The 13483-nt window shown below is 40.9% G+C and overlaps 1 protein-coding gene across 5 annotated transcripts in view; it reads left to right on the top strand.

Moving 5' to 3' along the window:
- The window catches only part of LOC117511217 (ral guanine nucleotide dissociation stimulator-like), a 146456-nt gene extending 135422 nt beyond the window's left edge, over positions 1-11034 (top strand). For all 5 annotated transcript variants that reach the window (XM_034171218.1, XM_034171217.1, XM_034171214.1 and 2 more), the window contains exons 16-18: positions 3041-3301; positions 4494-4608; positions 4710-11034. In XM_034171218.1, the coding sequence (XP_034027109.1) occupies positions 3041-3301; positions 4494-4608; positions 4710-4885 (552 nt within the window). In that variant the 3' untranslated portion in view covers positions 4886-11034. The remainder of the gene's footprint in view (positions 1-3040; positions 3302-4493; positions 4609-4709) is intronic.
- Positions 11035-13483: the final 2449 nt, after the last annotated feature.

Genomic DNA, 13483 nt, shown 5'->3' on the forward strand with positions numbered 1-13483 from the left:
GTGTGTAAGACTACAACTCTGCTTCCTGGTCCCAACCCTGGATAGTCACGGTTTGGAGGATTTAAGAAAATTGGCCAGATTTCTAGAAATGAGAGCTGCTCCATCCAAAGTGGGATGGATGCCGTCTCTCCTAACAAGACCAGGTTTTCCCCAGAAGCTTTGCCAATTATCTATGAAGCCCACCTCATTTTTTGGACACCACTCAGACAGCCAGCAATTCAAGGAGAACATGCGGCTAAACATGTCACTCCCGGTCTGATTGGGGAGGGGGCCCAGAGAAACTACAGAGTCCGACATTGTTTTTGCAAAGTTACACACCGATTTAATGTTAATTTTAGTGACCTCCGATTGGCGTAACCGGGTGTCATTACTGCCGACGTGAATTACAATCTTACCAAATTTACGCTTAGCCTTAGCCAGCAGTTTCAAATTTCCTTCAATGTCGCCTGCTCTGGCCCCCGGAAGACAATTGACTATGGTTGCTGGTGTCGCTAACTTCACATTTCTCAAAACAGAGTCGCCAATAACCAGAGTTGATCCTCGGTGGGGTGTGTCGTCGAGTGGGGAAAAACGGTTAGAAATGTGAACGGGTTGGCGGTGTACACGGGGCTTCTGTTTAGAACTACGCTTCCTCCTCACAGTCACCCAGTCGGCCTGCTTTCCCGGCTGCTCGGGATCTGCCAGGGGGTAACTAACGGCGGCTAAGCTACCTTGGTCCGCACCGACTACAGGGGCCTGGCTAGCTGTAGAATTTTCCAAGGTGCGGACCCGAGTCTCCAATTCGCCCAGCCTGGCCTCCAAAGCTATGAATAAGCTACACTTATTACAATTACCGTTACTGCTAAAGGAGGCTGAGGAATAACTAAACATTTCACACCCAGAGCAGAAAAGTGCGGGAGAGACAGGAGAAGCCGCCATGCTAAATTGGCTAAGAGCTAGTAGCTACGCTAAGCTAGCGGATTCCTAAAAACACGCAAAGTGAATAATGTGTAAATAATTTAGAGGTGATTCAGCAGAAGGAGTGCTTTAGTTAAGGCACGTAAAGATTACACTGGGAAACAAATCGTAATCTAGATAACTAGATCAATCTAACTGCGCAGATTAAACAGCTAACAGATACAGAAAAACACCGCTGTGCTCCGGAACAGGAAGTGATACAATACCGCAGTGAGAGCCAACCACCAGTAGTATAAACACAACACTTTTTGTTTTGCTCCCATTTTGTATGAGATGAACTCAAAGATCTAAAACTTTTTCCACATACACAATATCACCATTTCACTCAAATATTGTTCACAAACCAGTCTAAATCTGTGATAGTGAGCACTTCTCCTTTGCTGAGATAATCCATCCCACCTCACAGGTGTGCCATATCAAGATGCTGATTAGACACCATGATTAGTGCACAGGTGTGCCTTAGACTGTCCACAATAAAAGGCCACTCTGAAAGGTGCAGTTTTATCACACAGCACAATGCCACAGATGTCGCAAGATTTGAGGGAGCGTGCAATTGGCATGCTGACAGCAGGAATGTCAACCAGAGCTGTTGCTCGTGTATTGAATGTTCATTTCTCTACCATAAGCCGTCTTCAAAGGCGTTTCAGAGAATTTGGCAGTACATCCAACCAGCCTCACAACCGCAGACCACGTGTAACCACACCAGCCCAGGACCTCCACATCCAGCATGTTCACCTCCAAGATCGTCTGAGACCAGCCACTCGGACAGCTGCTGAAACAATCGGTTTGCATAACCAAAGAATTTCTGCACAAACTGTCAGAAACCGTCTCAGGGGAGCTCATCTGCATGCTCGTCGTCCTCATCGGGGTTTCGACCTGACTCCAGTTCGTCGTCGTAACCGACTTGAGTGGGCAAATGCTCACATTCGCTGGCATTTGGCATGTTGGAGAGGTGTTCTCTTCACGGATGAATCCCGGTTCACACTGTTCAGGGCAGATGGCAGACAGCGTGTGTGGCGTCGTGTGGGTGAGCGGTTTTCTGATGTCAATGTTGTGGATCGAGTGGCCCATGGTGGCGGTGGGGTTATGGTATGGGCAGGCGTCTGTTATGGACGAAGAACACAGGTGCATTTTATTGATGGCATTTTGAATGCACAGAGATACTGTGACGAGATCCTGAGGCCCATTGTTGTGCCAACATCCAAGAACATCACCTCATGTTGCAGCAGGATAATGCACGGCCCCATGTTGCAAGGATCTGTACACAATTCTTGGAAGCTGAAAATGTCCCAGTTCTTGCATGGCCGGCATACTCACCGGACATGTCACCCATTGAGCATGTTTGGGATGCTCTGGACCGGCGTATACGACACCGTGTACCAGTTCCTGCCAATATCCAGCAACTTCGCACAGCCATTGAAGAGGAGTGGACCAACATTCCACAGGCCACAATTGACAACCTGATCAACTCTATGCGAAGGAGATGTGTTGCACTGCATGAGGCAAATGGTGGTCACACCAGATACTGACTGGTATCCCCCCCCAATAAAACAAAACTGCACCTTTCAGAGTCGCCTTTTATTGTGGACAGTCTAAGGCACACCTGTGCACTAATCATGGTGTCTAATCAGCATCTTGATATGGCACACCTGTGAGGTGGGATGGATTATCTCAGCAAAGGAGAAGTGCTCACTATCACAGATTTAGACTGGTTTGTGAACAATATTTGAGTGAAATGGTGATATTGTGTATGTGGAAAAAGTTTTAGATCTTTGAGTTCATCTCATACAAAATGAGAGCAAAACCAAAAGTGTTGCGTTTATATTTTTGTTGAGTGTATGTATATATATATATGTATGTATGTATGTATAAATGAAAAAAATAAATTAAATCAATAACTGAAGGTACAACACAAGATAAAAACCATACATAACAAATGACATTTTAAAATATAAATAATTTACAATAAAACTGAGGAAAGAAATTGTTGCTAAAAAATAAAATAAAATATATATATATGTGTATGTGTGTTTTGTGATGTGTCTGAATGAAAATAATTTTTATTTGTATCTCTGCTGGGCAGTTCTGGGAGTGTACATCGCTGTCGTCGTTGGACACTTCGGGCATGGGCTCCGGTTCGGGTTCAGGCTCCAGCAGTGCCTCCTCCTCCTCCGTCTCCTCCTCCACCCCTCTGTCGGCGTCACGCTCCCACAAGCGTTCTGTGTCGGCGGTATCGAACTACTCCACGTTGTCGCTGCCGCTGTACAACCAACAGGTGGATGACTGCTGCATCATCCGGGTCAGCCTGGACGTGGAGAACGGAAACATGTACAAGAGCATTCTGGTGAGGAAACGGCAGCCAGGTGGTGCCATAGTTAAAGAGCAGCACTTTAAATCTCCAGATTATAACAGACCTTTATTTCTCTGGTACATCACAAAATTACAGCCAATTTTACTGCTGGTAAAGTGTTTATTTTTTGGGAGGATTTCTTGGTGAGATCTTGCGACGATGAAACAGGAAGCACCGGCACAAGATTCAGAGTTTCAGTGTTTCTGCTGTTTCAGTGAAAATCCCTCCCCATGAGGGGTGGCATGGTGGCTTAGTCGTTAGCACTGTTGCCTCACAGCAAGAAGGTTATGGGATCAATTCCCGCCTGTGGCCTATCTGTGTGGAGTTTGCATGTTCTCTCCGTGTTTGCGTGGGTTCCCTCCGGGTGCTCTGGTTTCCTCTCACATCCAAAGACATGCAGGTTAGGTGGATTGGAATCTTGAAATTGTCCGTAGGTGTGCATGCGGGTGTGAATGTGTTTGTTTGTCTGTTTGTGGCCCTTTCACAGGCTGGCGTCCTGTCCAGGGTGTACCTCACCTCATGCCCTGTGACTGCTGGGATAGGATCCAGCCCCCCGTGTCCCATAATTGGAGTAAGTGGTTGAAGATGAGTGAGTGAGTATTCAAATAAAGGATTCACAAAGGAAATCCTTTGAATGTCTAACAAACAGGACTACACCTTAAAAATAAATAAATACATAAAATCAGCTCTGACAGAGGTTTGTTAAAATGTATTATTGTCATCAGAAATTCAAATCGGAAATATTTTGTCAGCTTTTTGGAATCAAACAAGTTTGAATTTCTTTCATAAAATCAGCTCTGACAAAGGTTTGTTAAAATGTATTATTGTCATCAGAAATTCAAATCGGAAATATTTTGTCAGCTTTTTGGAATCAAACAAGTTTGAATTTCTTTCAAACTGCACAGTTTGCTTTATTATGGCTCAGATGTTTGTTTTGCTGATGGATTTGGGAAGTGGAAGTTAGAAATGGGAGAAAGTCCTGATTAAGTCTCAGCTCAGCCGCTAATTCACAAAAGACGAACTGACTTCGGACTTGGAGTGACAGGACCTGAAACTGACTCGACGTCTAATATCAGTTAATTTGTACACTTAATTAAGTGCTTGAATCGATTTTCAGCTGCTGGAGCTGAAGCGGAATCCAGAATTTCTGGTCGTTTAATTCCTTTTTCTTTGTCACGTGATTCAGGTGACGAGTCAAGATAAAACTCCTGCAGTCATCAGGAAGGCCATGATCAAACACAACCTGGAGCGGGAGAAGACAGAGGACTATGAACTGATGCAAAAGATCTCAGAAGACAAAGGTTAAAAAAAAAAAAATTTAATGGGCAATTAAATTAATTTTTCCAAATTTTATTATTCTTTGCTTCACGGTGCTGTTTTTTTCTGCCCTGTGCTTCTGTAGAGTTGCGGATTCCAGACAACGCCAACGTCTTCTATGCCATGAACTCCACTGCCAACTACAACTTTGTGCTGAAAAAGCGCGGCTTGGCGCGACCGGTCCGCACCAAGAACGTGGCCAGTTCAACGCTGCCTCGCATGAAGCAGAAAGGACTGAAAATTGCCAAAGGCATTTTCTGAGGAGCAGCGTGTCGGTTTTTCCCGTCTTTGTCTCCTCCCACCGCCGGCCGTCGTCTCCTCGCTGCAGACATTTCTGCTGGAGACCGTCTGAGTCTGACTGACCTGAAGCATCTGAACAAAAAAATCTTAGAGATTTTTAAAAAATGACCAACTAAACATTTCTGTGGAGCACCTTTGCACTTAGAACAAGCTGCGAACTAGAAACAGTTAAACAAGCGGACAGCAGGTTCAGCTCACCAGAACAAAGGGACAAACGGAAGAGCTGCACCGCAGAGTCGCCGGGCTCAGTAGCTCGTTTGGTTTAACTTTCCACGTGCACCGCGGTTATCTTTTCCACCTTTTTGTTTACATCTTAAAAAAAACACTCAAAAGATATTTTCTGCACTGTTCCAGGTTTTAAATCCTCTGATTTCAGCCTTGACCTCTCTGCTGCCTTTTTAGTTTCCTGCGCCCCCTGCTTGCTCAGAGTGCACTTACACCGGACAGTATGAAGGCGAATGCACACAGTTTGTTCACGGCCACATGCACTGAAACACGTTTCTGTGGTTTTTCAGGGAAGCTCCACTTTGTTGTGCGGGTAGCGGCACCTTTAACCATCTCAACCAGCCGTGTTTTTGGACGCGCAGCACGGAACTTTGAGCATCAGTTAGGGATTCATGATGCCGACATGCAGAGAAGCTGATGCGCAAAACGGACCGAAGTCTTAAAGAATGAACGCTGCCATGTTTGGGGGGGAAACAAATCAGGTCTTCTGTGGGTTTTTGTGAAGAAATGGACACACAGTGTCAGAATCCCGTCTGCACAGCCATAAATCACACACCACTTTTTTTTTTTTATTTATAGAATCATAACCACTACACGGTGTCAGCCCTTCGATGGCAAGCGACTGGGAGAGAAAAAGATCCGTGAAGGAGAATAAGTGGGGAAAAAAAAAACAAAAAACTGTGTATATAGTGAGTTAACGGCAACTTTGCAGGATGTTTTGCATCACAACATGAGCTTTTGTTCAGTGGCTCGTCAGTATATATCATCTTCTTTTTGTACATTTTATTGCAACTCTTTGCTCTGAATATGGTGCTGCTAATTATCTTTCTGACCCTTTCCTACAAGCTGCACTTCTTTGTCTTACCGTCTCTGCTTCCCTGATGCCAGCCAGCCAGCCAGCCAGTCACCGGCGTTGAGAAATTACCAAAAAAAAAAAAAAAACTTGCCACGTTTGCTGTTTATCTTTCAAAGCAGCTGCCAGGGTGAAACCAAAACACATCTTCATACTATACAGAAGGTTTTGATCATGAAAATAAAATATCATATTTGAATATTTTTATGGTGGGGGGGATGTTAAATACTCAAATGTTTCAACTTAAAGATGGTGCAGGAAAAAACCTTAAACAGATAAGTGAATATATTTTGTTAGTGTGATAACTGTACTTTATATATATATATGAACACAAGTACTAAAAGCACTTGCTTCAGTCCAACAATAGGTAGTTGCATCAGAAAATGTCTTGCAAATTAAAAAATTAATGCTTGTAAACACAGAATACAAACCACCTACAGCAGCAGTTTTAATTTGATAATACGTCTGCTGCAACTTCACACAGTGCTTCCTAAAACACTGATGTGTTTCAAAGCTACACAACTGAAGTACTAACAAGACAAAAACAAGTTTTTGCCCAGAGGACTTTTACTGACCTCCACTGTTCAGTGCATTGCAAATAAAATCTAAAAAGATCACATCTTAAATATTTAAATCATCAATAAATAATAAATAAACTTACTGTCCTCTGCCAACCAGGTAGCGATAAAAAGCAAAGCGCTGCAACTCCCTGAATGGTCCATCAGTAGAGGTCCTCCAAGCAGAAACTTCTTTTTGTGTTGTTAGTACTTCTGTTGTGTTGTTGAGCTTTGAAAAATGTTTGTGTTTGGATGTCAAACCCTCAGCCAAATCTCTTCCCTGTTCTGAGTTCTTAAGACAGTTCTGCAAGCGGCTCCATCGTGAATCCATAATTACATAAAATTGCTGCAGGTGCGCTAGAAATGATCTTTAAGTGGCTACAATTAAAAAGGAAAAAAAAAATCTGGCACTCAGACCCAGGTGTTGTGCAGAACTGGGTCGCGGTGACATTGTGCCCATCGAATTATCACATCTGTCATACAGAGATTTTATGATGACAGGAAGCTCCGACATTATCGTCTTCCTGCTTTTGAGGCAGAATGACAATAAATGAATTAAATGTCAGACACTTAACTATGTGCAACAATGTGAAAATGTTCTTGTTTGATGTTACAAATCTGGGACTCCGATTGTCGTTTCCATGCCAACAAACACGTGTTTCGGTTTCACCTTGGATTTCACCGTTGCGTCAGAAGAAGTAACAGCAAACTGGGCTTTAGGTGTCATTTTTCATGCATAGCAGCTTCTTTGCCTTCTCCAAAATTGTAGGCACTGCCGACCATCCCGACGAAGGTGCTTCAAGCTGATTGATCCAGCGCGTGTTTTGAGGTGGCGTCGGCTGCGGTTTGCATGTCGCTGGTGACGGCACAGATTTTTGTTTTTCTTCTGAGATTTTTATTCACCTCATAAACATGGAAGATAACTAAAAATAAATAAAAAATAAAGAAGTTTCCTGGTGAGCGCGAGAAGCTGCAAACAAGCTGGAGCGTGATTTATCTCTTCGCACAAGAAGCCTGTCGTTATTGTGGAACCAGAAGGAGTTCCCAGTGTTCTCCAAGCAGGGACTGGTTCAGACATAATCCAAAATAAATCTGAGGATAATTAGACCTGAAGAAACAGATCCGTTTCCTGTCTGCTGCACACCACCGTCAATGTAGCATCAGTTGTTGAAAGTGTTAATTTTTTTCCAACACACAAAAATAATTTTAATGATTTGTTTGGGAGAAAGAAAACACTATCGGGATCCAATTGACTATTAAATGTCAACTTGAGACCCGACGACCCTGAATGCAGTTTGGATCCAGATCCTGAGTCCAAGAAACTGCCAGAATCTAAGATCAGTAGCTTCTCGCACTCGTCTAAGCTGGTGTGTAAGAAAACCAAAAAGTAATATTTGCTTACACCACTTCAGAACCTAAAAATTATTCAAAAAAGAAGAAGAAGAAAAATTCCAGGGGAGTTGTATTCGGGAAAATCCAAGATGATGGAATGTAAAACGCTGCTGTTTTCTTTCAGCTGTAACATCAGTTAAACAGAAAACACGATTTTCCGTGTGTGTTCCGTTTGCATAAAAGCAGCGAGTGGCCTTGAGATGCTTCAAACTTGTAATATTGCTTCATAAAATTTTTTGATTTTCTTTTGAGGGCTGTTGTTGAAAGCATTCTGGGAAAATTGGAAAACAAAAGGAAAACATTTATTAATATCACTTGAAGTTTTTTTTCCCAGATCAGTGTTAAAACACTACATTTGCCTGATTTGCACCATAGCCATGTTTTGCCTTTTTTTTTTTTTTTTTTTTTTTTTTTTTTGCACAAAGTTCACAGTTTTCACATTTTAACGATCAAACAAACGAGCCATCGTGATTGGACCAGAAAAGCCAGTGGAATTAATATTGTGATGAGTGTCAGGGTAGGGTCACTGGCGCGGTACCCTCTTGTTGCCGTCGTGGTTTGTGCCGATGTGACATGTTTTGAATCCTATTGAACACTGTGACCTTTCGACCCTTCACTCTGCCCCCTGCCTGCCGTTGTGGATCGGCGCATCATGTTGAGCACTGTGAAGTAAAATCTGTTTTGTCAGCCTGACCGTCACTTGCGTTGACGCTCGCCTGCAGGTTTTAAACGTGCCAAAAATAGTGCAGAGCTTGTGTCGCTTTTAGTGGACGATTCTTCTGCTTTTCATATTGGAGGAAAAAAAAATCAGTTTGTATGTTTACCGTTGCCTTTTTTTTTTTTTTTTTTTTTTTCTGTCTGGAACACGATTCAAACTGTCTGGACCTGATGACACTGAGGCAGGAATTGGACTCTCACAGAAACTTGACGCAAACATCATGAGTTTATCCTCCTTCCTTCTGGTATTCAGACTTCTGTCAGTCCCAAAACCGCTGGCAAAATGAGCAAATGTTTAAAACTGGACTGTTTGCCGCAGACACTAGCCTCACTCAGCTTTTTATTCCAAACAAACTCAAATGTGGCGATTTATTGTTGCCATCAGCTGTGTCATAAAATGCTCAGAGGTTTTCTCAGAACCCAAAACAGCTTCAGATTTTTCATCCAAAACCCAAAAATGGCCAGCTGGTTTTTGCTAAAATCACTTGCATTTAACTTGGTAAAACTAGTTTTCCAAGTAGCTTTTGGCTTTGTAAACCAATTTAAAACTAGCTGACTTAAGGCAGTTTAAAACATCTTGAAAGCATCATAAACCTGATTATTTAACCCAAATAATACCAATTTTAAACAGTTTATCTTTAAAGTGACTTGAAAACATATTAAACCTGATTGTTTAAACCAGATAATGTCTATTTTAAACCATTTAATCATTTGTTTAGACCTGTTTCTAAGTTAGAAATGAGATCATGGTTATGTCACTGCAGCTTCAAACTAATTTCAAACTTCAACTTCAAACAGCTTCAAACAAACATTGTTTAAAGAGGTTTAAAAGATCTTTAAAGTGGCTTGAAAGTACCTTAAACCAGATTTTTTTTAAACCAGATAAAATCCATTTTAAACAATTTAATCACTTGTTTAGATCTGTTTCTAAGTTTAAAATGAATTCACATCACTGCTGCTTAAAACAAACTGAAAGCAACTTAAGTTGCTTAAAGCAGTTTAACAGCGGCTTAAAAACCTTCAACACCTTCAACCTGTTTGCTATTTAATCATATAATATTCATTTTAAATTCTTTAATCACTTTAGATCTGTTTATTGTAGCTTGAAACTCACTGAAAGCAACTTAAGTTCTGTCTCAATTTAAAATCAATTAAACTTGCCACAAAACTCGAGAGAAAATCCTTATTTGAATTGACTCAAGTCCAAATTCATCACACTTTCCTCTTTATCAATAACTATAAATGATTAATCATTTAAGCATTTGATGCCAAAATGGCAAAGTTGTTTTTTTTTTTTTTTAAAAGAACCAGTTTTGGTAACTTTAATGTAACTCAGCATATTTACAGGAAAAATAAGACGTTCTTATGCAATGTCGTAATCACTGAGGCTGTGCTGGGTTTCTAAATGTCATCATAAAATGCTTTTCACAATTACCCAGAATTCAGGATGATTTCAGTTTATGTGCCCCCCCCCCCCAATGTTCCATTAATAGGATGTTTTTTTTTAATTAAAAAGCAGAAAATTCTAACATTTGAGAATAGTCTCTGAGCTTTAAATAGAGCAGCACTCGGAGTGTGTGATTCGGCTGAGCTCTGAGTCTGTCAGCAGGATATCAGATGAGCTTCATCAAAATGTAAACAATTCTTCTCTGACCACCCCCCCCCCCCCCCCAAAAAAAACAGCTCTCCATAAAATTGTATTTAAAATTTGTGCAACTCTTGGAGATAAAATAAAAATGTAAAATGCTGCAGCAAAAACAAAATATCATTTTCATGTTAACTTCTGTAGGAGCTCAGTTATTTTGCTTGTTACAACTTGAATTCAAATTTTGTAGCATTTGTTTGGAATTAAAAAGTTTTAATTTCAAGCTGTGGATACTTTGGCAAGTCCGTCATCCATCCCACGTGTTTCGGTGTCGTGAGGGTGGGGCCAAGCTGCTGCATTTGAGGATGCTGACTTTTCATCCATTCAGAAGTTGAAACTCGTGGCTTTTGTGACTGACAGAAGCGTCTATGCTGATTACGCTGGTCTGTGTCGATGCAGCTCAGCTGTATTTGATCAGATTCAAAAGTTTACGAAAACTGAACTAAACTGGGGGGCTGACTTGTCGTTTGGTTTGCCTGAACTGTGCTCGGGTGCCATTTCCATTTTAAGATAAACTTCATAACATTTTCTAACTGTAGTTTCTCTTAGTTTTACTTTCCCCAAAAACATAGACCTTCTGTAGGATACAAACCCTTCTTGACTTTATTTATTGATTTGTATATAAAGAGTTTGTTTTGCATTGTACATTCTTTCCTTTCTTGATTATAGATTAATATATTCATGTATATATGAATAAACATTAAGTTTCTAAAAGTAAAAAGCCTCATGTATATTTTCCTGCATTTGAAAAGTATATGAAGTTTCTTGACTCAGCACAATCACTTATAAAAAGTTACACACACTACTACAAGGTATCTTATAAAACTAACCGGCAGTTTTATAATAAAAAAAACTATATGGATTTGAATGACATGCGATTACACCAATCATGCTTGAGCCCTTGTGCGCATGCGTGAGTTTTTTCACACGTGTCGGTGACGTCATTTCCTGGTGGGCAGGCTTTGAGTGAGCACTGGTCCCGCCCTCTCGGCTGAATTCCTTTGTTTGAGACGCTACTCGAGATGGCGCGTGTTGCTTTATCAAACTTTTTTCTGGACCTGTGAGGAATATCCGAGTGGACACTATTCAAGAAATTCAGCTGGTTTTCGGTGAAAAGTTTAACGGCTGATGAGAGATTATGGGGTGTTTCTGTCGCTTTAAGGACTTCCCACAGAGCGGGGCGTCGTGCAGCGCTTCCAGGCGACGTCGTCTGGCTGTTTCGACCTGAAAACATCCTAATTTAAGGCTCTGTTGACCCAGGACGTCGTGAGAGAATAGAGAAGATTCAGAAGAGGCCGGCATGAGGAGTTTATGCGGACATTCCACTGTTAAAGGTCATTTTGTAATGAAAGAACGTGTGCGCAAATTCGCTTAGTCGTTTCCGTGATGACGCTGCGACTCTGTGTGCGCCGCGACAGGAAAAACACTTCCGTGTTGAAAGCCATTTGTAAAATTCAGGCGGCTTTTGATGGCTTTCAACAAGTGAGTAACTGAGAAATTGTTTAACAGCTTGGGCATGTTCCAACTTGCCCATTAAGGTTTCCAACGGAGGCGTTTGTCCTGTCGCGACCCCCCGCGGTCGGGTGTGGCCCGACATGCGACTCTGCCAGCACGTTCTTTCATTACAAAATGACCTTTAACAGTGGAATGTCCGAATAATCTCATGCCGTTCTCTGACTTACTGAGTGAACAGAGCCTGAAATGTGGAAGTTTTCAACTTGAAACAGCGAGATGACGCCGCCTCAGAGCGCAGATCGCCGTCAGGCACCGTGGGCCGTCCTTAAAGCGACACTTACACACCAAAATCTCTCATCAGCTGTTAAAATTTTCAACGAAAACCAGATGAATTTATGGAATGGTGTCCACTCAGTTGTGCCTTACAGTTTTGAAAAAAATTTGATCAAACAAAGCAGCAGTCTCTGAGCCATTCCTAAACAATGAAAAAATCGACGAGAGGGTGGGCCACTCCTCACTCAAAGACTGCCCACAGGCGAGGGTTCAAGCATGTCTGATGTAATCACACGTGATTCAAATCCATATGGTTTTTGAAAAAAATAAGGTCGGATACTTTTCTAATAGACCTCGTATGAGCAACAGGTTTGTGTTGTCATGTCACACAGCAGCCTGTACTCAAGGTTCTTGAAGTGAAGCAATATCACTACCTGGTGGTGGTGATATATATATACACACGAGTATAATATTTAATTTAGGTAGCAATTCTTTAATTGTGGTGGAGAATTATGAAAATCATGATAACTGGAAAATTTAAAAAGAATTTCTCCCAATGTCAAAATTGTCTTCAGATTAATTTTATTTTTAAGTCAATGTTTCAGAAATAATGCTGGTCACTGTTATGTTTTGGTTGAGATGTTGATTAATTTTTTTTTTTTCATTCATGCATTTCTTAAAAAAATTTTTTTCTGAAAGAAAACAAAATATGACATCAATCTGAAAACATTTTACAAAAAACTTCAGTTATAACTGTTCAGTTCAGTTAATTGATTATTCTATTACACATCTTTATAATATTACATTATAGTTTAGTTGATCCATATTTAAGTTATTGTAATATTGTATGGGGGAGAACCTTTGCAACTTATATATTTCTTCTACAGAAAAAATTTGCTCGAATAGCTACTCATTCGAAACCTTGTGCTCCAAGTGCACCTCTGTGTTTTAAATTGCAGCTCTTAAATATTTTCCATATGAATATTTTCTTGACTTGTATGTTTGTTTTCAGAGCTCTCTATGATATCAAGTGGCCTTCCTTCATTAAATATTATTGTGTGCATATGCATAACCATCCAATTCATAATTATCCGACCAGGCTGCACATTTGCATTTACCTTTGCATAGAGCGACTCATTATCAGCATCACATCAGATATCATGGAGTTAAATCTTGGAATGATAATGTACATCTCGTGAATCCATCTATCACCTTATATACGTATAAAAGTGGACTAAAAGCGAAGATCCTGGAGTATTTACAATGATTTGTTTTAATCTGGGAAAAAATGGTGTTCTGTTGTGTTCTGTTATGTTTCCTTTGTTTGGGAGTGGATTCTTTATAAGCCTTTTGGCTTCCACCACTCCCTTGCACATTACTTATATTGTATTTTATATTGTATTATTCTCTCTTTTGTTGTTTTAATGTATATACATTATTTT

This window comes from Thalassophryne amazonica, chromosome 5, assembly GCF_902500255.1.
Source record: "Thalassophryne amazonica chromosome 5, fThaAma1.1, whole genome shotgun sequence".
Classification (NCBI taxonomy): Eukaryota; Metazoa; Chordata; class Actinopteri; order Batrachoidiformes; family Batrachoididae; genus Thalassophryne; species Thalassophryne amazonica.